General features: G+C 41.3%; 2 protein-coding genes across 3 annotated transcripts; both read left to right on the top strand.

Moving 5' to 3' along the window:
* Positions 1 to 432: 432 nt before the first annotated feature.
* LOC113585294 (rab11 family-interacting protein 5) lies at positions 433 to 14172 on the top strand. Of its 2 annotated transcripts, XM_027022700.2 has the most exons (6): positions 433 to 889; positions 2825 to 3333; positions 4673 to 5234; positions 6069 to 8561; positions 9613 to 9754; positions 12033 to 14172. In XM_027022700.2, the coding sequence occupies exons 1-6, from the start codon at positions 513 to 515 to the stop codon at positions 12291 to 12293; spliced, it is 4344 nt and encodes a 1447-aa protein (XP_026878501.2). In that variant the 5' UTR covers positions 433 to 512; the 3' UTR covers positions 12294 to 14172. The 2 variants fall into 2 exon arrangements, with proteins under 2 accessions (XP_026878501.2, XP_026878502.2); XM_027022701.2 differs by lacking the exon at positions 6069 to 8561.
* Positions 14173 to 15262: 1090 nt separating this feature from the next.
* sfxn5b (sideroflexin 5b) lies at positions 15263 to 26068 on the top strand. The gene is made up of 14 exons (XM_027022715.2): positions 15263 to 15399; positions 17853 to 17921; positions 18240 to 18317; positions 18573 to 18599; positions 18705 to 18759; positions 21682 to 21707; positions 22061 to 22114; positions 22272 to 22328; positions 22629 to 22694; positions 22924 to 23014; positions 23449 to 23564; positions 23973 to 24058; positions 24538 to 24655; positions 24892 to 26068. The coding sequence occupies exons 1-14, from the start codon at positions 15349 to 15351 to the stop codon at positions 24967 to 24969; spliced, it is 972 nt and encodes a 323-aa protein (XP_026878516.1). The 5' UTR covers positions 15263 to 15348; the 3' UTR covers positions 24970 to 26068.
* Positions 26069 to 26096: the final 28 nt, after the last annotated feature.

The raw sequence follows: 26096 nt of genomic DNA, 5'->3' as shown, positions 1-26096 counted from the left end.
CTATTTAAAACGTCCTAATGCAAAGGTTTAAAACACGAATTATTTAACTGCATGTACAGATGACATCCACTGCAAAGACTTTATGCTGCCTTTCTCTTTAAGTCTACAGAGTACTTTATTGCAGGCCCCCAGACCGTGGACCGAGGGCGGGCCGCGCGCAGCACAGTGAGTTGTCAAAAATGTTGTTTTGAGGATGCAGGAACTGACGCGCGAACGTCCAGTAACGTCCACTCCAGTGATTTGCACTGCATTTTTGTCGTTCTTTTGCCGTGATCGTTACGAAAACCAAATCGGCGTGCATACGTTTCTTTATACTGCTTTGCTGGAGATAATGTGGAGAAAGATTGCACTGGCTTAATCGAGCGCACGTAGTAACGGTCTGGAGCGGGGGGGAGGGAGGGGGGTAGGAGGAGGAGGAGGAGGGGGCGAACCAGACGGCTAGCTGCTGAAGCGACGCTTAGGTAATCGCTCAGTCTCCGTGGGACAAACTAAACAGGACGATCGCGTAAGGGATGCCTCTGATCAGCTTGGACGACGATGATCAGAGATGGGTCCCGACACATGTCAACGCAATTGTCCTTCGAGCGAGGGGTCTGCGAACGAAGAGCAAGCAAGGAAGCCGATATGTCTACACGATTGTACAGGTGGGGAAGGAGAAGTACACCACGGGGTTGGTGGAGAAGGCCTCCGAGCCAGAATGGAACGAAGAATGTTCTTTCGAACTGCTGCCCGGGCTGCTGGAGGCAGGGCCGGGCGCGTGTCCCCCGGGAAATAGTAACTTGGTCTTCACCGTGATGCATCGGGTGTTGATCGGACTAGACGTATTCCTCGGTCAAGCCGTTGTCCCACTGGACAAAGTCTTTCAGGATCGAATGTGTCCTAGGAGTGAGTAAGTATTAACCTTTCACCGCAGAGTGAACGCGTCTCCGCGTGGAGAGGCGTCCACGTTCCCTGCCCTTCTCCACGCATTCCCACACGACAACTGCTCGGCTGTAGCGCCGTCGCTTAATGACATGTATGACAGTCATCGGTGCTATTTACGGTGCAGTAAGTGGATGGGAACAAATTAACTTATTTGTGGCGCTGTACGTACTATAGCAAGTACAAGCAAAGAAACTTATATTTGGGCAGGAAGTGAAACGCGCTGTTTCTCCCTGTTGGCACTGAAGTGAGATATTTGACACATAAATCCTTTGGTGGTTAAGGCTGAGGCATTTGTACTACCCATATTAGGCGAGAGAGAATAAGGTTCTCTTGTGATTCTGGAAAAGGTCATGGTAACAAATGAATGAAAACATATATATATATCTATTTCTATTTCTATAGGATTCACCACATGTCATTCAGGTGAGAACCAGTGAGCAAATTCTGTTGTCACTGGGAAGAGCAGTACAGCACGGATTGCACTAAGGCAATTCAGCTAGCTACTCAAGTCAGCGGTACATTAACCGTTGGCTCGCTGGCTGGATGTGCAGAGAAAAGCTCCAGCAGGTGCCAGGACCATGACAGCACCGGCAATAAACACGTCATATAAGCATCCTCCCAAATGAGAGCGCTCAAAGCCCTGAATCCGTATGTCCTCTAATACACAAGCCAATGCATTTCAATTCACTGTTCATTCCTTAGATGCTGTTGTGGTAGTCATTTTAATGGAGCCACGTGCTGGGTTTTTTAAAGATAACTGAGCTTAGCTATATTTCAGAAAGGTGAGGGTACTGGGCACACAACCAGAAGGGGGAGGTTGGTGAAGCTTACTGAGGTACAGTATTGTTACTATCATGTTTCGATGTGGACTCTTCTCTATAGATTTCCTTTAGAGCCTGGACTAAAAATCAAACCATTGTATAAGAAAAAGCCTCTTGTCTTTCAAAGTAGTAACTGATCTTCCTGGCAGTCTTTCACCTGCACAAGCATGTTCTATGGTTGAATATCCATTTGTTACCATAGAGCTGTGCAGCAGCCCATCTACAGCAGAAGCGTGATGGAGAAATTCTTCAATGTCCAGGTCCTACAGGTTTTCCAGCTTCCCTTTATCTAGGAGTCAGCTGCAGCGACAAAATAGCCAACCAATTACATTCAGCATTTAATCAACTGTGTGATTACAAAATCCAGGACTGCTCTATGGGTTGTCAGACTTGTGTTATATGTGGCTCTACCATGTTGACTATTCTGAAATAGTCTGATGTGTTTACAAGATAAAGACTACAATGTGGGAGCTTCAGTTGCACTCCCGTTAGCTGGACATGTCAGGGCCTGTGCCGTTTTTAAACGCTTGACTCACATGCACAGGCACATGGGAAAGATGTCCAGGCCTGCACACTGTATCATCATTCAGCAGACATTAAATTGGGAGGGAGGTAGCACTGCACACATCTGGCTTTCATTATGCTCAGTGCAAACCCACCCCACTAACACACACACTCTCACTCTCACTCACTCTCACTCTCTCTCTCTCTCTCTCTCTCTCCATTTTTCTGGTCTCACTGCACATGTCTTTGTTGTGTTCCTATGTGGTACTGCATGTGAGACTAGAAATGGGGGTTAAATAGTTTGAATGCTGCTCCTCTCTTGAACAAAGATGCAGTGATCCTTAGATGCAGCAAGCTAGAGGCCTCCACTGGCTCCTGGACAGAACTATGATTTATATTTGCTGCTATGAAAAGCCCTTTGCTTTGCTGGAGAGTTAACTAGTATGCACAGAAGTGAATGAGAATATCATAAGCACTTGCCAGATGTGTTGAATAATGGATATGGCTGGTATATATATTGGAGCACCCTGTAGCGCAGTGTATTGTAGTGTGTGTGATGTGTGTCTCGGGCGCAGGTGGCTAAAGCTGCATTCTAAAGCTGGGCGTAAAGAGAAGGAGCGCGGTGAGCTGCAGTTCACCATCCGGTTCACCCGCAACAACATGACTGCCAGCATGTACGACCTGAGCGTCCAGGAAAAGCCTCGCTCGGCATTCGGCAGGCTCAAGGAGCGCGTCACGGGCAAGAAACGAGTCGCGGACGTCGAGTCCTCCTCGGCCATCCTGCCCGGGCGCTACGCTGCTCTCTCCAGCTCGGCCAGCCAGACCTTCGCAGAGGATGGGCAGGGGGAGATGCCAGGAGAAGAAGAGAGCGGAGATGAACGCAAGAGCAAGATGAAGGATTTCTTCCTGAAGGGGAAGCCGAAGAAGAGCTCGGACACGCATTCCTGCTCGTCACTCGCCTCGGAGAGCAGCGCGACGTCGTCAGCTGGGGATCCGTTTGTTCCCATAGAGCTGAGCAGCACGCCCATCTACAGCAGCAGGGTGATGGAGCCCTTCCGCACCAACTCAGAAGGGGGAGGAAAAGGTAAGAGTTGGTGGAAAGCCATCTGAAAACTGAATGGGAAAGCTACGGGAAAAAAAAAACGAAGTGGCACTTCCAGCGTTCTGTATTTGAAGACTGAATGAAGATGTTGGTGGAGCTGTTTAGCTTAATGCAAAACCCAACAAGCAAAGACATGGAAAAAAAAAAAAAAAAAAAAAAAAAACATTTAGAATTTTTAAAAATTATATGCTATTTTCTGTTTGCCTTGTATCCATCAAAATCAAAGCCTACCTTGGCCCTCAATTTGTAATCTCAGTTGTGTCTAATGATATGACATTAATTTGTGTTGGGCAAAACTACCTTTACAATTCTCATTTTGGCCTTACATCATGTTTTCTAACCTGCTGATAAAAGTGTTCTTTGTCTGGACTACTACCTGACATAACAGTTTACTCACATTAATTAACAGTGTTACTAAATTCAGTATTATCGCACCATTGTTAAACTAGATAATATACAGAAAATGTTTTAAAAGCACACTGAAATAATCTCACCATGCATAGATAGATACACACATGTATTAATATTCATGTCGCACTAAGCAGTAGCATAAAAATCTTTGCTAGGTTAGCTAGCTAGATACTGTAAGAATACTCACCACAAAACACAACTTCATATGCAGCCATGTCCATATAACCTGCTGTTATAAATGGTTAAAGATTAAATAAGTAGCAATGCCTAGCCAACACTGTTTATAGATAAATAACATTACCTAGGAAGCAAACCTCTGAACATTTAACTTAACCACGATACCAACAGCTATCACTTAGCTAAATACAGTAAAAGTAATCCAATTTATCCTGTTGAACAATGCACAGGCTACTTTGCTAGCACTGATCAGACTTATATAAACAAAGGTAAGCTAACCTAATTAACTGTCAAATACACCTTCAGAGTGTAACCAACACGGGCTTGGCATACTTTAAGGTTTTGAAATGGCAATGCCAATGCTAATTCTTGATGTTAGCTAATTTCTGTGACTAGATAACTTTGGGAGATCAATTTAGCCAACAGTATACAACAGCGAGATACAAAGCAGCCTGTGCATACAGCGAATACAAGAAATACAAGCACACCTTCAGGTGGCATGTTGAGCATTACTATCTACTGTATCTGAATCTTTCACCGTAACTTTCTGATATACGTTTATTCGGTTTATTTTTCAGTGCTTTTGCTAGTCTACTTTTATTTCCGCTATAGATATTGATTCAAATATGCAACAACGCAGTTTTTTTTCTGTACTGTTTGGCTTTCAACCCGCATTATCTTAATGTATCGATTCTCTTGTTTTCTCGGTGTGTGTACATTGTGCACTGTGCAGTTCCTGAAGTGATGACCCACAAGCGTGCGTACAGTGATGAAGCCAGTAAGATTGCGACAGCCTCACGATCCTGCCCTGCTGTGGAGAATCTGAAAGGCCAGGGCATGCCGCTCTCAAAGTCCACCCTCTGCATCAACGGCAGTCACATCTATACCTCAGAGCCCGTCTCCCCTAAAAGTGGCCTACCGGTGAAGCGCACACTGCTGGAGAAGTGTTCTCCCCTCTCTCGCTCCCTGCAGAACCTCACCCGCCGCGGCGACGACTCGCAGAAGGCCGACAGGAGGTGCGGGTCCATCGACGGGAGCAGAAAAGAGGCTGAGAGAGAGGCAGAAGGCCCTGCAGCTCTTGGAGCTGTGGGCCTTGAGGGGAAGCCGATGCAGGCGACCGCCCCGATGGCGGCTGCATCTGGTGGTATGGAAGGTAAGAAGTTGAAGAGGACTCTGTTCTCCAGCGGGAGGAGTGACTCCCTCCCAGCTAAGCACGAGCAGGGCCAGGCATCCGGCCCACAGGAAGGACGCTTGCGAGGCTGGTTCGGTTCCAGTGACACCCAGGTGAAGTCAAGGTGAGTGAGCCCACTTAAGCACTTAAATTACAGAGCATCTAGAAGTACTGATCCCAAATGACCTTGATAGACTCAGACAAATCAATGTTGCCTGAAGCTTCTTTGTTTGTCTGTACAGGTTTACAGCTTGTGATCTTGAACTTAAAATTTTAGGAGTCTATAAAAAACTGTTATCAGTTTTCTGGTTATTTGTGTTTTTGCTGCTTCAAATGTTTCTCTTTCATCTTTAGTGGTGCAAGCATGCAGACCTTTCTAGTGTTTTTGCAGAAAAAAGGCTCCATCATTGATATTTTTTGCTAATTATGTATTGTTTATACATGCTCATATTTTTGAAACTTGTTTGTTTCATTGAAATGTCATTTATCTTAAATTAATTTGAGCTCATTGGATTTTTTTTTTACATTTTGCATTTGCTTTGCTATGCTGTTTTTTGTGTCTGTATTTTATAGCAGTAATGTTTGGAGATTGGATACATTTACTGCTTTATTACAGTTTACTCCATTTTATTTAGGACAATCAGTACTTTCAGAGTAAAAAGTGTCAGTTAGTTTTTCCACTGTACCCTAGTTAGCATTTACTATGAAAAAAAATGGAAATTGTTGATGCATTATAATTCAGAGCTGTCTTGTAGTACTATTTCAGTAATTCTTGCAAAGACCCTAAAAATGCCAAAATCCAACTGATACATAGTTTGAGTCCAAACCATGATCCATGCCTGTGTTTCTCTGGTGTAGAGACATTTTTGTCTTCTAGAAAACACTGGCTATGGCAGGGATTACGGCCCTGATAAGCATGGATATGATTAAGAGGACTACTTGTGCCTTCCCTCCACAGGCTGGGAGTCTCTTCTAAAGTAGACAGAAGCCCAGACACATCCTCCTCCCTTCCTCCCTGTTTACCCAACCTGCCACCAAGCTCTCTCCCTGTTGATTCTGCTACTGGCCATGTGTCACCCTCTAGTCTCAGCAGTCACATTCATTCATTCACCCACCCTTCACCTCCATCCCCCTCCATCTCCCTCTCCAACCCTTTCCTCACAAGACTGCAGAGGAACCCATTTTTTGAGGAGCTCATAGCTGAGGAGGCTTTGAAATCTCCTCCTGCATGTTATACCAGCTCACCCTTCAGCCCAACTCATTTGGCATTCCCTCCCAGGCCTGGCTTACCGAGCCCTGCACGTGGTGACATGCAAAACCAAATGGCCTCCATAAAGAGAGAGAGGCCTCAGAGTGTAGCTAGGCAAAGGTCCCTCCCTGCCTTAATGGCAGTAACACCAGAGATTGTGAACTCCAATAACATTAATGCATGCCGATCTTCATTTGGGAACGTTGGGGAATGGGATGACTTTGAGGCCTTTGCCACTAGCCGTCTCAAGTCACCGACGGGAACTCCCACTCAGCAGCCCCCACCCCTGCTTGTGCCCTCAGGACCCAATCCTCACCCAGTGGTGAACCATATACTCAAACCAAAAAATGGGATCGGGATTGAAGAAGTCAGTGAGGGAACCCCCAGATACTTGGGCATGCCTCCTTTACCCCCAAGGAAGCACACAAGGACCGAGGTGCCAGTCCGAGAGAGGTCCTCAGACAGCTGGCTCAACCGGGCACAGGAGCTGGCTATCCAGAAAGAAGCATGTCTACTATACCAGACAGACTTAGCCTCACTTCAGCAACTTAGAGAGACAGGAAGCCAAGTCTCCCCTGTAGATAAAGACTCTTCACACTGTGCTGATCAGGAGCTGAATATTAATGTGCATGCCCTGTCACATACTGCTCAAAGGCCCAGAGATGAAAATCTGAATATTTTAGAAGGAAGAGTAGAGAGGGTTTTGGCTAATGGGGGCTTCGGTCCTAGTTTGGCAGGGAGTAATGGTGGTAAACCTGTGGAAAATGGCCCCACCTTTGGCTTTGATCAGAATATTGCACCTCAGAATGAGTATGAAGGTATACAGGAAAACACTGAAAGTGATCACACTGTGCCAAACATGCCAATGTGCCAATCAGATGACACAACTGTGAGTGAGTCATTATGCAGTTTCTTTGTGATGCAGTCAAAGCCAGAATCCCCTTGTGAACTGAACTCAACACCAAAGCTGACTTGTAGTCCACAAAATGAGAACATAACAAATAGTGGGGACATCATTGCACTATCTGCTCGAGATTCCAATAACAACACAAATGATCCTTCACAGTTTGCTTTCATTGATTCTGACAGCTCACGTTCGGACCTGAAGCAAAGCAGTTTTGGAATGATGGGTAAAAACAGTAAAAAAGCGTCTACACAATGCCACAATGCTTCTGCCTTGGAGTCCTTGGGAAATGTTTTGCTACTATGCAGGTCTTTCCAGGGGAATCCTGAAGATCTGCAAAACAAAATGAATACAGAGCCAGTGAGGTGTTCCCCAAATAAGCCTCCAGACCAGAGTCCAGTTTGTAAAGACATATCGCAACAGGTCCCTATTACAGCTGTAACTCCCACCAATGACCATTTGAAATCCTTCTTCTTTGAGGAACCTTGTGACAGCTTAAAAGGACCTGGCTCCAGCAGGACCAAACCCAAGGAGAGCATAAGTGATTTAAAAGATATTTCTTCAGTGTTTGCCTGCCAACGACCTCCTTCAGACTGTAATGTGACGAATGTGTCAGGGCATTACAAAGAGAGCTCTGTGACTTCACAAACAGCTTCTCGCATAAGCAGAGATGACGGCAGCACAACAGCACAGCTCAAACCTGAGGCGACTGAGGACAAGCCAGGCTTCGATGCTGTGTGTGCGGGTGGAGGCTGTCTGACTGAGCTGAAGACTAAAGTTGGTGAACTTGAGGCAGAAGAAAAGACTGACAAGGGCCCTCTTTTGGAGAACTGTGAAATGGGCATGAGTTTCAAAGACTTGCATGCCCGAGTAGCGCCACAAAGCCCAAGAAGCCCTTTCAACCCTGAAGTACGATCGGCACGCATAAGAACACGGTCCACTAGCAACTCCCCCAAAGCAGACCCTGGTACAGTTTCATCTGCACCAGTCTCTGACATAGACTCAAGCAGACCTCATTCTCTCTTGGACCTCCCTTGGCACGGCTCTGTTTCTCCATCCTCTTGTCTACCAGCTGGCATGGCTTCCCACCAATTCCCTGACCCTGCTCCAGCTCCCGCTCCAGACCCCATCCCAACCTCCCTCATATGCCCCCAGACCGCAACACCCGGTACGGGAAGCACTCTGCCCGGGGTGCCCTTCACAGCCTCCGCAGCCCAGCCGCAGGTTACTGCACGGCATACTCTTTGCCCAGAGGAGGCACAGCCAACTAGCGGCCTCCCTCCCCTTGAGGAGAGCAGGTGAGACCTCAGTGCCTCCAAGAACATATCCACCCCTACCCTCTTCCTGCACCTGAGACACGCAATCCAGTCTGGCATCCAGGTGCAGGAGGACAGGGTCACATATGTGCCTGTGTTTGTGCTGGCCAACTGTTCTTCTGCTTCTTCACCATCTCAATCCAATCTGGTCTCTTATATCTGGTGTATTGCGCTGGGCGTCCCTGGTCCATCTCCTGTTCAGGCGCTGGGTTCAGCTTTATTCATGTGTCACTTCTGTTTCTTTTGCTGATTTTCTTTCTTTTGCTTCTTCTTTTGACTATTTTTGGTTTCTGCTTCTCATGCATCTCTTTTGCTGCATGTTGTACCCCTTGAAATAGTGCTGTCTAGTTTGAACTAGTAAGCTCTTTAAAGTACATGTGATATTTAGTGTTAGAGTGATGTTGTAATGGCATTCGAAAACTGTTTCTAACAGCTTTCTAACACCCACATTTAGTGTATTTTTGTCCATTTTAGTTAGGCCAGGTAAGGCTGCATGATAAAAAAAAAAAAATTGAATACCATATAGATATTTTAAATTATCAAATAGATGTTACATTAGTACATGTTGTGATTGCACTATGCCTAATACACTGGTGGACCCATAATGTGACACGTCCTGCATTACTGTACCATGATTTATTTAAAGTTGATAGATCATGTAAATGCCTGAATTAATTAATTCCACCCCAGAGCACTTATTAGGAGTGTGTCAGTTGATTAAATGATATGTGTTTGCATATTTCTGTGACATCAGTATTGCAGATGCCAGTACTGCAAAATTAAGAGTCACTGTTTTGTGTTTTTCTAATATCAGACGGTGTGACCAAATGTTCCAAGAAACTCTTAAACATTTTCATCAAGACAGTCCTTTTTCATATTTGGGATTTTAACGTTGCTGTAATGAAATGGAAAGGAAAATAGAAACCCTGTGCCTACTTTGTATTGCTTGCTTAACCTTGCACTAAAACTCTACTGTTTCCGATGATAGAGGATCCTACTATTTGATTTCCCTGTACTGGTGCTATCTGTGCAGCCCTCACCCAGTGAAGCCCCTGATCACAGTAGTGCAAGGTGAAAAGAGATCCGAGGGCCGTTCAGTGCTGGAGAAACTCCGCTCCTCCATCCATCCAGGACGCTCCGCACAGCAGGCCGCAGCTGAGCCAGAGAAAACCCAGGTACTGCTGCCTCATCACTCCAGGCTTCAGCTGTAACCCGGCTAGCTTACGATCCTGATAGCTGGTTAACATTTGAACTTCAAAATCACACTGCAGTCTCAAAAAGCGAATTTTTACTCCAATAACTATATATAGCTGTTAGCTGGTGAAATAGATGGGGTCGTATATTGGCTTGAAGCTATGCAGTAGCGTCAGACTGCATCCTATGTAAAGAACTTCAGACATGGGGAATTCTATAGAAGAACCTTATCTGGCTACCTGTAACTAAATTTTAGATTAGTCCAAGATGATTTTTTGAAAATTAATTTCCATTATTTCAGTAGTGTATTTTAGGCAAGACTAAAGTTAAGACCTAATTTGTCGCTATACTTGATAAAAGAACAGGCAGCCCTGCAAAACAGTGTCTTCAATACTTGGTTAAGGAAGGAGTACCAAGAGCTGCTTGAAAAAAGCCAGTCAAACAGTCCATCAAAACGTGCTGAATGCCTTTCGTGAATGCCTTTTTTCCATTTTTTTCTTTTTTCCCCTTCGTTCCACCCTCTTTTTCTAACAGGTATGTTTTAAGGGCCCCCTCTTTGTTGACTTTGCCCCAATGTTAAAAAGGTCACAGAATCCTCTACTATGGAAATCCTCTATCTTTTTTGAGACATTTAAAAAATGTTAAAGTTCTGTTGTTGTTTATAGTTCTCAAACAATTCATAGGCTATTCAGTACACATAATTCCTTATGGGGCAATGAATCATGATCTTAAATTCATAGATTTGAATTTTAATGGTCTAAAGAATCCCATAGAAAGAGCCAAAATATTACCTAAAATGATAAAATGTTTAAACATACTGTGGCTAGTATTTATCCAAGAAACACACCTAATCAACATTGAATGGCTAAAAAAGTTGGGGTATAAAAAAAACATTTTTTCATACTTTAAACAGGGCAGGAGAAGCATTCTGTTCTTGAAGGCCATCAATTTCGCACATACAGCTGAACATATAGACAAAGTTGGGCATTTTCTTCTGATAAAGAGGAATGTAGATATTAATCATGATGTGACCTTCTGCAATATATATTCACCACAGCATAATGAATATTCCAGGTTGGATTACTTTCTAATATTGGACATAAGTAGATGTAGAATTAAGGACTATACTGTAGGCCAGAGTGATTTATCAGACCATCAGGCAATCTCTAACTATTTCTCGTCACAGTTTCTCCAAAAATAAATTATGCTGAATTAATATTGAGATTTTAAATTAATCATCCTTAAAGGAATTTAATAAAGAGGGGTTAAGAACATGTTTAGAGAAGATTAATTATAAATAAATAAATAATGTGTCCCATTCAGTACTTTAAGATGCAGTTAAAGCATTTCAAGGGTAATTGACAAAAATGTGAATGCACAAAATTAATAATTTGCAGAACATACTGAGAAAGGAATCATAGTTTAACCAAACCCCTGTAACCAAACTCGAACCAAACCTCAAATCAAACCAAACTTATAAAGGAAGCATAGTTTAACAAAATTCCTGAAAGCAAATTTCTAGACTCTTACGAAATGGAAAGAGGATGCATGAGTCTATGCAGTTTTAAGAATTAGTACATCTCTGTTCAAAGCATACCACTGATATGATGGGGCATTTAAATGACGCTTTTATCCAAAGCAACTTACAATTATGAGTGAGTACAACTTGAGCAATTGAGGGTTAAGGGCCTTGCTCAAGGGCCCAACAGTGGCAACTTGGCAGTGGTGGGGCTTGAACTGGCACCCTTCCAGTTACAAGTCAAGTACCTTAACCACTGAGCTACCTCTAGAAATATGCATTTCCCTATACAGTCACTGTTGGGAAGTGGAGAAATGATTAAAACTGTGTACACTCTGCTGAGTCTTTAATTCTCTCTGGACCTGCATAGACATTAAGTAAATACAATTTGAACAGAGATATTAATCTATTGGCATTTATGATTGTTTTAAGCCAGCTCACCTTGATTGTAGATTCAGAACATAGACTCATAAAACAAACACATCAAACCTAAAACAGTTGGAACATTTGAAATTTGAATATAATTTGAAAAGAAAATATTTTTTTAGGTATGTTCAGATCAGGCATTACTCATGAAAAGAAATTATTACTTATAAAATAAATAAATTCTATAACAGCAACAGTAGAAATTTTCATTAATGCTTATAAAAGTGGAACAATTATTGAAAAAAAAAAAAAAGAGATACTTTTCTGAATGAGCGACCCCTCTGCGGCTTCGGTTTCTCTGTCCCTGCGGGCAGGTGTGGATGTCGGAGGCAAGGGCCCACTACCAGACACTAACCAACATGGAGCTGATAGCGCTGCTCCTACAGCAGGAGCTGGAGGCGGAACATCAGCGCGCCGAGTCCGAGCTGCAGGCCACATTGCTGGAGAGGCGTGAGGCCGAGCTGAGGAAGCTGAAGGTGCAGGTGCGCGACCTGGAGGACTACATCGACAAGCTGCTCGTGCGCATCATGGAGCAGACACCAACCCTGCTGCAGGTGCGTGCCCGGCCCAAGTGACAATACCTGCTCACGGCCACTAGGTGTCGCCACACTACTGCCCTGATTACCAAGACACAGCTAAGCTCTGCATGCACCCTGCAACATTTTTTCCCACCTAAAGCATATTGCAATGAGAAACTATCACATGCTTATGTTGCCTCTATAGAGTGCATTGCTGTAAAAGTCTTTTTGGTTTAAATACACTGATAACTGAATCTCTGCGGGGTATTTACATGACATACTGTCACCTACAGATCATTTAGAATTAAAGGCCATCCAAGCTCTTTTCCACAGTGTTACTTATAAACATGTTTAAAAATAATACTCTTGTTTAATGCAAATCAAATACTGCCTGTGGGGAAATGCACTTTATTCCTGTTACAGATCTGTTTTTTCTAATACATAATAAAGGGGTTAATTGTTCAAAAACAAAGGGAAAATCAATTCATATAATGATGAGAAAAATAAATACCTAGTTATCTTTATGACTTTCCTTCAACATCAGCAAAGCCTCTCACGGAGTTTTGAATAGTTTGTGTTCTTGGGAACCATAGCCCAGATTTTTATCTGACCTAACCATTTTATGTCCAATCTCTGCAATTATAAGATGTGATAAGAATGCAATGACAATTTGGGAAATGCCTCATGTCTGATCTTTGTGCAGGAATGCTTTCATAAAAAGTAGCTCTGCTTTTCTTTTTTTCTTTTTTTTCCTTGTTTGAAAAGGTTATGCAAAAGATCTAAGGAAAAAGATCTTGTTTCTCATGGTTTATTTTTCTGGTGAATAATTCAGTAATGTGCTTCCAAGTGTTTAAATGAATGACAACTACTCAGGTTGGTCAGTAGAGTGCAGTAATATAAAGTTCCCTAAATGGGCAGGAATTCTATTATGGCCATACTAAAGATTTTGTCTTATATGAGACTTGTTAAAATTCTCCTTTCCACTATGTATGTAAATATTTTGTTTCATCTGAGACTACTTTCAAAGACACCCACACAGTGTATTATGCAAAGTGTTGATACTTAAGATAGACAGCTTGCCCTTAATAATCCAGTAAAATGAAAGAAAATGTATCATATACTACTGAGCACTTGCACAGAAGGAGAGGCTCTCTTTGTATACACCTACGTCTTAGCTATGCAATACTAGCTTCGCTGCATCTGAAGTCACTAGTCCTCCCACAACCTTTTTCATTACATTGCTTTCGCAGCTGATCACTGCAAAATTAATCAAACATGCAAACTAAAATAACTAAGCTACAAATTTTTTTTTTTTTTTTTTTTTTTATGTTAACAGTAGCCTTTATTGTGGTTGTACAAGAATGCAATAAGGGTGTTTGTTCAAAAGACTTCCTGATGTTCGCTGACATTCATTGAATATTACTTTGATACAGTATCTCACAGATATTCATTTTATTTTTTTATTATGTAGTACAACTCATTTTGTTTGTTAGGTTGCCATACTTTTTCTAAGGAATTTATCAAAAGATTCCCTCTGCAGATGCAATGAATATATTAATATTAATAAATATTAAAATGCTTGAACTTCAGGACCAAGGGAATTTGACATTAGAGTTCACGCAACCGAAGGTTTACCAAATGCTCAGTTGTTTTTTTGGCTGTAAGATTTGCAGAGTACGTGGTTTTATTTCATTTATCAGCAAAATATTTTAAAGTATTTTTTTTTAAATTATTCCCTTGTGAACCTTTTTGAAGTGATCTTCTCTATCAAAAGTCCACTGTGACAGTACATTGTTAATTTGACACTTCTACAAATAATACTTTGTGTTGCATAGTTTATCATTTTAATATACGAGGCATCCATTTGTTTTTATCGTTTTATTTATTTTAAGCAGTTTAATTTCCAGTTATTTGACAATAAAGTTGTAAAAACGTGTATCCTGTTTCTGCTGTTTTGACTGCTTGTTTTTTTCCACTTGGTCCTACAGTGCTGTGAATTTTTTTGTTTTTTCCTTTTAAGTATACTGAAACAGTACTGGTATATTATCTGCCTAATTCACAATATTGCAACGTCAGTGCAGAATAAGAACCAGCGATTTGCCATTTCTGCTCAAAGCATTTTCATGTATTAAACAGTGGGGTCTTTGAAGAGATATACAGATATATATATACACACACACACACACACACACACACACACACACACACAAAAACCAAACAAACACAAACCAGCATAACGGGGTAACTAATCTTAACGGGTGCACACTGGGGGGGAGAGGTTATGCAAACGACATATACTCCACGAAGACAGCAGGACACTTCCACATGCTAATAACTAACAAGACATGTCTAACTGAACAAAAACGCATAGAACTCAACTGATCAATGAGCAACACTAAACCATTCAGTTTTAAATAAAAGTGTGCGGGGATTAGCACGCCATTACTAGATGCCTCGCCGTGATCTACTTTCTCCCACTGGCCCTCTTATTACAGTCGTGTGAGTGGCACAAGGATACCCGAGCCTAGTTAAGAAGCAGTTCGGTTGATGGCCACTTAATGTCGCTGTAAGCTAACTTTCATCGCACGCTGTTACCCATCGGGCGCTGTTACCCAACCTGAAAATAAGTATTCCAGGTTTCAGCTATGAAGGTAAATACCTTTAAAGCAATTACACATATAGAAGACATATGGTGCTAATTATTATCCCTATGTTTAACAATATTGTTTAAGAAAATTAGAATGCCTGTTACGTGTCTTGAGACATGTCGATTTTGTAACTTTGGTTACAGTTTAGAGATTGGTAAGAGGGTCGAAACATTTAAAAGATGATTCAGCATATGGCAGATAAGGTTTACAAAACATTACAGTTGTCTGAATATAGTGTTTTTTACACATTTATTAATAATAGTCACTAATAATAATTCTCAAAAGAACAGATAAGTAGATCAAAATAAAGTAACACTGTTCATGTTCTGGCAATAGAAAACTTCATCTCCCATACGTCTTTGCGGCTCATTGCTTCACTAGTTTCGCACTCGAGTTCACTCTTTAAAATTCCGTCTCATGAGCGTTCTCATTAGCTTATTAAACGTTACTTCATCGCTGTCGAGATGGAGTCCTCTTGTCCTGCCTTTCAGCTGGGAAGACCGCGATACGACCAGGTAAATCATTTGTGCGGAGTTTGCCGGTATTTTCCAGTAAACCGCACCTTTGTCAGCTTTGGTGGGCGTCGATAAACAATTCTTTATCGATCTGCGTCTATCATTAAATTGCGCGATTTCAATCAAAGTTGTGTTATCAAGTATGTAATGTTGCGTCCCCCTTTCCCAGAGTCGTTACTGTAGCCTGATTTAGAGAGATGGCTAGAGGCAGAAAATTCTGCTGTACTTCATCGACAGCGTTTGCGTCCTACTAATATTTAGTTGCATTTATGTGCGCATAAAACGGCAAAAATAATGTTGTCTCGCATATCGCTGTGCGATAGTAGATGTTTTCCCTTTACTTATTTGGTTTAAGTGACGGCAGAGAGATGAAAACAAAATATTGCTAAACTCAGTTGGACCACTTGCTAACTTACTTGGTGTTGATTATTTCCATCAACGATTCACATATCTAGGTCATCCGCCTCTTAAGTTTTCTTGCACAAGTTTGAAACGGATGTATACAAAAACAAAAGGGCATTTTTGATACAGCTCTGGGTCACACTCTAAATAGCGCAACATAATCGCTTGTCTTCTCGTGTTTTTAGCCCAACCATTTCTTTCAAACGGCTATTATCAGGGTACTCAGCGGTCAAATGAATGACTATCTATTTAAATCCTAGCTCCATGGCAACGCCACGGTCATCTTAATTACTGGGGGTCTATTGAATTAAAACTCTACCCGGGCGTGTCCATTTCAGACTTGTTACCAGATCCTTATAATTTAGTCCATACACTGCCCCCTATTGTGTTCTTTGATTTGCCATCGACCGATGGTTGGAGTATGTTTCTATTTTTGAAATGTAGCGCGAGTAACGGAGGCAACAGCCTCTGTTCATTTTCTATTTGCGCTCGTGCAGTTGTCTTCTGCAGTCGGAGCAAGGTGCAACGTTCAGCTGGGTTGCACCACCGTGTTCTTATCGGGCTGGACTGAAGTTGAAACATTTATCTTCTTTATTGGCTGTCGGTAGGCGTGGCCCTGCTTGCTGACTAATCAGCATGGCAATAAAATTGTCACCTCGATATGTAGGTTGTTCTTATTGTTATTTTATTTCCTGAGTGCACATTTGAGTTTATAAAACATGCATAAGAAAAGTTATGCTCAACATTTCTTATATCTGTATCTCTGTTGTGCAAGATGCAATAAAACCAGATGTGCTGTTTTAAAATAGTAAATCAGAGTGTGCTCTGTTTTAAGTCAGTAAATACTGGAGTCCTAACATGTCTACCTTTTTAGGGCAAAGGTAGGTTGTATTCGGGTGAGTATCAGACTCCTGCTCTTGTTGCTGCTGTTTGTGGCTGGATCGAGGGCAACTGAAGGATACAGTGGGTGTGTTTTTGTTCTTGCAGGGACCCAGCTTGCTGCAAATCTGTGATCTGCGAGGACAATCCTCCAGAGAGCAGAAGTACATGCATTATTAACAAGCACCTTCTACTGCAGACTTCCTCACATACCAGTACCAAAAGCATAAGCAGGTTCAAAGCCTGTGCCTCCGAGTGAACAATAACGGGGAACTCAATAAGGCTGGCAGAATTTTTCACTTGCCAGATACCAGAAGGTAGCAAAAACATGCAAGTTCAACAATTCTAAAGGGTTTTTTCCCCCATGTCTTATTTTTTTCTTATTATTTTTTTCTTCAGTGCTTCTTAAGAGTTAAGTGGCATAGATGCTACTGACTGACTGCCTGTTTCTTGCATTGTGGGCCAAATAAACTCTTGGCATGCCCTGCCACCAGGCCTCTGAAACAGTTGGCACTCAGGATGCCTCTGGCTTCGTCACCCAGATGAACCAGGGAGGGGGGAAAGTGGATAGCAACGGTCGCCAAGCTGAGGCTGAGACTATCCTCATTCAGAACGTGGTAGAGTTGACCAAATGGTTGTGTTCAGCAGGTCTGTAAGTAGCTCTGAGGGCACCAAGATCTGGACCTCAGTAGTTATTTAAGGTGTTTTTTTTTTGTTTGGTTTTTTTTTTTTTCTTTCATTCTTATTCATGAATGTAAAAACTGTGAGGTTCTGAAAATGTTATAGGGGAACGTAGCCTACATTGCATAAAAGCATGCATTGCATGACTAAGTCTACTCAGTCAGCAGCAACAAGATTGGTTCTCAAGTGACCTCAGACCAGCTGACAGTGCTCATGAGTTTGTTGCACTTAGATGCTCAGGTGGAATGATTTTAATGGCATACAACATTTTCTCCTCAAAAGAGTATATTAAGTCATATGCTGGGTTTGAGACACCAGACATCAGAGAAGCAGGAACATAGAACTGTGAAATTCACAAACATAAATCGTACAGCTATACAGTACAGCTATATATGCTTGTTCTATATTCATAGTGGGTTCCAAGCAGGGAAGGCAGTGTCGAGTCAGCTGTTCCCGACAGGATCTTTAATGAAATGTTGGTTTCTCCCCAGAGTTCCTTCTTCGGCAGGTTCAGACACTTTATTGACATCATTGATCCCAGAACTCTCTTTGTATCTGAGGTACAAAACACCTGCACTCCTTACATATGTTGAAAAACATTTGAATTGGTGATGTCTGCCACTCTGAACGATGTTTGCCCTTAAAGGTCTAAATTAGTACTCTTTGTGACGAATTTCATATTATTTTTGGGACACATTATTTATAGAAATTTTTCAATTATCAGACATGACAGAAATTTCTTTTTTTTTCTCTTCTTTTTTTTTCTTTTTTTTTTTTACAGAAATCACTAAAGTTGATTACTTGATCAACATTTAAAGATTGACTGACTGGGTTGGCTTAGGGCTTGAACATATGCCGTTTCTGATTCATCCCTTCAGACTCGTTTAAAGGCATGTGTTGCACTGTTGGATCATTTTAAACATGGAACTCTCCCTCCTGGAACAACAGATCAGGAGGTAAAGCAGGAGAACACATTTCACATCTAATGCAAATATCATATTTAATATAGAGCTGAAACCTACAGCTTTGCATCCTGATGTATGATTTTAAACTTTTATGAATTCAGATGGACATTTGCTAGACATTTTGCACCCTGCAAAATGTCACATCATCCTATGTAGAACTGAAGATCACATTGTATTTTTGTCAGAGGTTTTGTTACCCTGAAATAACTGTGAGGCACCAATGATGTGTGCTTTGTGGCTTTTCAGCTCTGGGAGGCTCAGAAGGTGAAGCAGGTGAGATGAAACATATGGTCACCATAACATGTACATTCACTGTCCAGGTTGACTGGGTCTACATCAGCATATTTACTAGTTGAGGCTCATTTTATCTTTCTGCAGGCAATTATCCACCCTGACACTGGCCAAAAGATCTTCATGCCTTTTCGCATGTCAGGTATTGCGGCATTTGTTTTTTTACTCCACAAAGCTCCGTTCTGCATGAATGGAGAACCAACCATTCTTATGCTCGTTAACTATATATTAATTATAATTCCACTGACAGACCGCACTTACGTTATAATTGAAATGATTTGGAAGTATTGTGATTACAGGGTGGAATTGTTCAAGACTGTTAGGAACACCCTGCCATCGTTCTGGCACATAGACACCACAGTGTTCTGGAGCCCTTACAATCTAATCGAGATGTGGTTGCCAGATTGGTTGTAGCAGATATGGTGTAAATAGTTAATTGGGTGTTGGCTTCTTTCTGGCAATCTCGAGTGGGGTGCTCATGGATGATGTCCAAGTAAAGATGATTAATGTATCAAACTTTCAATTAGATCTCGCATCCTAGAGACAGCCACCTAAAACTGTTATATCTGTACTGTAATCATTGATTGTTTTAATAATTTTATCTGGGTAATTTACAGTGCCTTGCAAAAACCTACCCCATTTAAAAGTAATCAGATTAATCTGGATTACAAATGGCACACAGATTGCACAGGACAGAATTTTTCTTGCTAACCACTACGTTCTTAAAGTACAATTTCAAATTCATTATTTGTCACTAAATCTTAAAAAAAAAAAAAAATTCTGAAAAATGCTTGCCAGCTGATGTAAGTTTCTACCAGCTTTGCGGCCAGTTTGAAAGTGATTTCATTAGTTCTTCCTGGATGACGTGTGTGGAACACAATTTTCAAATAGTGCCACAGATTCTCGCTTGAATTGAGATTCAAGAATATTAACCGTTGTAGAATATTAACCTTTGTTATTCAGCCACTGCTCTGTAACTTTGCCTTTGTGTTTTGGATCTTTGTTCTGCTCAAAAGTGAAATTCCTACCAGGCTTTAGTTCGTTAATAGACTGAAGCAAGTTGTTCTGCCTTATCTCCCTGGACTTTGCACCATCTATAGAGAGATAGTATACACCTTCAGTCAAAATGAGTTATTGCTTGTTTTTGATTGATTGATTTGACTGCTGTTGATCACCCCCAACCCCAGATATTTAGTATATTACATTATATGAAATTAGAATTTAAAATAAAACACAATGAGGGTTCTCTGAATTGTTTTATTGACTTTTTAAAAAATTCTTTAATTGAGAAAGAATCAAGTGTTTAATATAAATAAAAGTTCTGAGTCCCATATGAATACATAATGCCCAGTCTTTAATGTCCGCTCTGCTCCGCTGCCTGGTCACATACTGATGCTCAAACATGTGTATGGGTCTCGGGTCTCGGGTCTCTCTCTCTCTCTCTCTCTCTCTCTCTCTCTCTCTCTCTCTCTCTCTCTCTCTCTCTCTCTCTCTCTCTCTCTCTCTCTCTCTCTCTCTCTCTCATACACACACTCCTCTCCCATTGGATGATTCTTTCAGGAAGTCACACCTCCTCCCTAACCCTCCCCTCCATGGCTACCTTTCCCTTCTATCAAGAAAGATGTAAGGCCCCACCATAGAACCCCCTAAACCCAACCATGCCCCACGAATGAGGTATGGTCCCACCATACCCCCTCCACCCCATGGCTACTTTCCCTTCTGAGTTCAAATTTTGTCGCCTTTTTTCTACCCGACCAACCAGACCTGAGTCTGACCAATCCTGTGCATGTGTGTGACTCTTCCCACAGAACCAGACTCGTGCCTGTTCATTTAAGTTTGAGTTGTATCCTGGTGTATGAGTAGGGATCATTAAAGGAATTCTTTAATAGTGAAATAAAAAGCTTACCCCGCTTTATGTCTGTCTTTCAATAAGCAATAACAAATTGAGTCATCCCATACCGTTTTCTTGATTCTTTCTATAGCAGCAAATCGCTTTTTAGGCACATACGGACATTCAGCCATTGTTGACATTATTTAATCGTCTCATTATTTCACATTATCGAAGGAATTCTTTAATAGTGAAATAAGTCTATTAAATAATACAACTCAAACTTAAATTTGGGTTCAAACTTAATACATAATGTTCAAAATCTTTTTGTTTCAGCTGACCACAAAACTTTCTCCCTCATTTTAGTCGGGTCACGGTGATTCTTCACATGCGCTTTGTTGTGTTTTTCTTTAGTAATGTCTTTCTAGCCATGTTCCCATGTAAACCAGTTGTATGCAGAGCTCTCGATGGTTCTAGGGGACACACTGGTCTACACAGTGCTCAAGTGGTGTGATGCCGCTTCCATTTGCTCATAATTGCGCCTATCTTGTGTCTGTCTATAACTTGAATTCTGATGTCCTAAGAATGTTGTTTGGTCTTAATTTTCACACCTTTCCTTCAGATTCACAGACTGACAAATGATATTTTAATTAAAATTATGTATGACGATCACTTTTTTTTTTTAATGAATCTCAGGTAGAGGCCGGTTGTAACCCATCTACATCGTCATTGGGGCAACATCTTTCATCAGTATTTTCTTATAGTTTGTACAGTGGTTAAATACTTATATAAGCAATATTTTTCAGTTATTGCCACAGAAATGTTTCTTATATAAATCATACAATACTTTAAATTGATCAATTTTGAGTCAGTCCATTAAAATAGAATGACAGCACCAAATATCAAAGTGTTGTGTGTAATCAAGGCAAATCTAATTAATGTGGCTGAATACTTTTGCATGGCACCTTGTAGTCTAGCTGTTAAATGTCCTTATTGTACCTTTTTAAGGATCCATGGGTCTGTTCACACTGTAAGTGGATACTGTGAGCAGGTGATATAAGCATAACACTCCATAAGCACCTCATCAGGAGCAGTAATTATGAGTGTTATTTAATGAGTTTATCTGCAGCACAGTGGTTTTATGTTGATACCATTGGAAAGTACAAATAAGCTATAGACCACAGAGATGACATTTGTGTTACTGTTATACTTGGGGTTCTGTTTTTTTCTTGACAGGTTATGTCCCATTTGGAACGCCAATAGTAAGTGTTTGTAATCTTTTACTGAAACACTTGTGCTGGTTTATGATCGTTATGGCAGCACAGGCTATGAGCTGTGATGCCGCTATTTAAATGCAAGCCATGTCCTAACAGACTATGAATTATTTAGATGTCTTGTAATATATTTTATTTTATTTTAATTTTTTTTTGTTTATATTATTATAAACATAATGCTGCATACTGCGTGTTCTCAAAATTAAAGGTCAGCATTCTCTCACATCTAAAACAATGTACGTCCTTGAGAAGTTTAAGGAAACCTGTTTCTTGCTCAAAGTTGTAAGCATGGTGATGAATGTTAATTGCTGACATCATTCATCTCCATGCGTGTCATGTAGGTGGTCGGCCTTCTCCTCCCGAACCAGACGCTGGCATCCACTGTGTTCTGGCAGGTAAAGGACTCTCCTTTCTTCTGCATAGTCCCTCAGCTGCTTTAGAGAATTAGCACTGTGTAATAATTGAACCTCTGTTCTTAAAGCCCACACGTTGGCTCTGTCCGCCTCTGCTCTGACACGTCCTTCCCATGTCCGTCCCATGTCTGTCCCGCAGTGGTTAAACCAGAGTCACAACGCTTGTGTGAACTACGCCAACCGCAATGCCACGAAGGTATGGCGGCTTTGCTCATTTCATGCTGGTTTGTTGTTGTTGTTGTTGTTGTTGTTGTTAAAGTTCAGTGAGTTTTAAGGGTAATTGCAGATGGACTCATTGAAGTGTTGCGTTGTGCCACTTCCGTTTGAACGGGCTTTAGTCACTGCTTGAGGCAGGGCATCCGGGCCTCATCTGCGCTCCGGCACACAGGCGCCCGGTTCGGCCGGACGCCAGTCTTATTGCCTGTGTTTAGAAGTGTGTAGGGTAGATTGCAGATTCTCCTGAACGTTGCCCTGATGATACTGCTTCCCTCCCCAGCCAACGGCAACCTCCAGGTTTATTCAAGGCTACCTGGGAGCAGTGACGAGTGCAGTGTCGATCGCGGTTAGTGCTTTCATTATTGTGATTTTTCATGACTTGAAAAAGACTGTTGTTTGATGTATGATTCATGTTTGGCACACCGATAGACCTTATTTAGAAAATGACTTACAAGTGGGAAGGAACATGGTGTGGTGGGGGTTTTTTGGGTTTTTTTTAGATTTGCTTATACTGGAGTTTGGAAATTGTGTAATTCTCAGTTTTGACACATGTGCATGATTGTGTTGTGTTTTAGGTGGGTCTGAATGTGCTCATTGAGAAATCCAGGAAATTTAACCCAGCTACCAGGCTCATCATACAGAGATTCATCCCTTTCCCTGCAGTGGGTGTGTGCTGTACTGAGCCATTGAAGGTTCAGTGCAAAATGAACCCTCCTCTTTCCTTTACTGATGGAGCCCTGTTCTGTTGAGCGCCCCCTGCTGAATGATTGTTGCCATACCATATCTTGTATCTTGCTTTTATCATTGCTGTCTAAAACCATTGACAACTCTCTTGGACATTGGGAAGAAGATAAACACTGTTATTTTAAATATTTTACTATTACACATGCCAGTGTTGCTTTTAGCTCCCATCCTTCAGTTGTAAATTTAAATGAAGTCATAAAAGCAAAGGCGTGAGTTATGGGGTTTTGTTAGGTTAACATGAACGTGCAGGATGCTGTTATGATAAATGTGCACTTTTGTCATTGCTCTAAGGTATTTCCTGATTCAGGAAGTCACTGACATGAACCAATAATGAACCCATCTCGTCTTCCTTGCAGCCAGCGCCAACATCTGTAATGTGGCCCTGATGAGACACAATGAGCTCTCGGAGGGGATCGACGTGCTGGACAGAGATGGGAATGTAGTGGGCTCCTCGCGCATCGCAGCCAAGCATGTGAGTCAGTCAGTCAGTCACTGATCATAACCACATTCTATGATCCCCAGTGACTCTCTACTCATGCCTTCAATCTTCTCTTTGTGGGGTGTTGCAACTGTAATCTGAAGTCATTGCTTTAGTATATGAGAGTGTTTGGCAGACGAGAATAAGACTTGATTTTAGAGGCAGCATCTGTAATGTTTAGTAAAATCTTTAGCATCATTTATTATTATTATTATTATTATTATTATTATTAAAATGGTTGCAATATCAAGAAAAAATTTAATTTTAAGAGATCAGATTAGGCTGAAATGTGTCATGTCTATAAAAGCCTTGTTCACTTGATCTTACAAAGAATAATTTTAAAATAACTTTCAGAATTAGACCAGTTAAATTAATCTCAGTGATCATTTTTGTTTTGTGCAGGCACTGATGGAGACAGCTTTCACCAGAGTGGTCCTACCCCTGCCAATCTTTGTCCTCCCTCCTGTGATCATGGCCTTTCTAGAGAAGTATGCAGCATTCTGTCTTGATGGATTTGTTTTCTCTGCCTAAAAATATTTAGATGTTTATTTAATGTAGTAATAAATTAATACATTAATTACATGTTAGTGGGGACAAGTGAATATGAAGTTTAACAAACATTTGAACCATTTCCTTTAGACAGATTGTCTTGAGATTTGATTTTTCAGTAACTATACAAACACTACTATAGTCCATTAATTAAGCATTTACACATTGCACATTTAATTCTGTTTATTAATAAAAGTTTGGTTCTAGTTTTATTAAGTATTATTAATGATACTTTATATTGACCACAAGCAGGTAGTTTGTGACAATACATTTGCTATGTAGTACAACTACTTCTAACCAAATAAATCCATGTCTGTCGTATAGTGTGTTGTCTTAGCTGGGCCATGTCCTGGAGCGTGCAAGGCTAAAGCATGTTCACTGTGCCACTGGTGTTTGCACGTTCCTATTCTTCTCACAGGCTTCCGCTGCTGCGAGCCAATCGTAGACTGATGCTACCCATGCACAGTCTGGTGTGTCTAGCTGTGTTCGGCCTCTCCCTGCCCCTGGCCATAAGTCTCTTCCCACAGATGTCTGAGGTACCGCTGCACAGATCCAACTCCATGTTACCTTGGAGAGCAAAAATAATTTTAAGTACCAGTAAACATTGAAACAGTGATGCTGCAAGATATATTCTCCACAGCTGAACTCGTTTGACGTCAATCTTGATGTGGGAGTGTGTGACTGTGAAACAGAGAGCATGTGAGAGAGCTGGAGATGAATAATAAATATTTGGCAGAAAGCTGCTTGCTAATCACTTTTCTACACTTCGCAGATTGAGGCATCTCACCTTGAGCCAGAGATTGCCATGGCAACGGACTGCAAGGTGCTGACCTATAACAAGGGACTGTGATAAAAAGTGCTGTGGAAGAGAAACAGAAAGCAAACGAGAGAAGGGGAAACAGCAGGCAAAATGAGCAGCGCTTTAAGCAGCTACCGTTAGCGACTGCGAAGGCCACATAAGTGGAGCAGGTGCAGTAGGTTCCGGAAAGAACGCCACTGTAGCCTCGGAGCAATACTCACATCCTGGGAACTACATCAGCTTAACTCTCAAGCCATTCATCTTTCTGAATTTATGATATTAATGACCAATGAAAGTATGTAATTTGTGCCAGTGCTAATGCAACAAAAAGGGAACAAGGCCTTTGCTTAAATTTATAACAGCATGTAGGCCTAAAGTGGGAACGCACGATAGTAATATTCTGGATATATAACTTGACTAGCATTTCATTTTAATGAGGAGTTGAAAAGTGTTGTACTGGTGCTCTCAGAAGACCTGGGTACTCTGATGAATGGAGCGATTTGTGTCCTGCAACAACTGAAAAAAATCTCAATATGAGCCAAACACCAATTTAGCTTGATGGCATCATCTATCTAGATCATAAGTTGCAAGATTCTGGTAGAAATGTCATTCTGATGGCCTATGTAACAGAGCAGACCCTGATTAGTGGGTCAGTATTTGGTCGTTTATTTATTTTATATTTAACTTGGAGGGATGTCTTGTTTGCCAGCATGAGCCGATATCTCCCAAAACATAAGCTAAAAGATTGTTGTAGGAAAGTTCCCTTCGTGCACCCAGGTCTTTAAAAATATATGTGAAGTCATACTGGTTAGAGTTCATGCTGCAATTTCTTCACTTTACATAATTCAGTCTCTCTTATTAATTCAATTCTCCTTATATTTCTGCTCATGTCTGTACATTATTCAGCATTTTGGCTTTTTAAAACCTCATACACTTAAAGAGAAGCACATTTTAGAAATTAATGTTTCTACTAGTACTGTATAGCAATGTTTGTGTCAAAGATTTATGAGAACTGTGATTTGTGGATGTGGGATTATCCTAACATTGTATTTATGTGCACTTATGAAACAACAGATTTAATCAGGTAATTTAATAGTAGCATATTGATAAATACACTGATTGCCTTGGGCACTAAATATGCTGTAACCCTGCTGTTTTGAACATGTTTCTTTTGTTCT

The sequence above is a fragment of the Electrophorus electricus genome, chromosome 12 (genome assembly GCF_013358815.1).
Source record: "Electrophorus electricus isolate fEleEle1 chromosome 12, fEleEle1.pri, whole genome shotgun sequence".
Classification (NCBI taxonomy): Eukaryota; Metazoa; Chordata; class Actinopteri; order Gymnotiformes; family Gymnotidae; genus Electrophorus; species Electrophorus electricus.
This window is presented reverse-complemented; position numbering and strand designations above follow the sequence as displayed.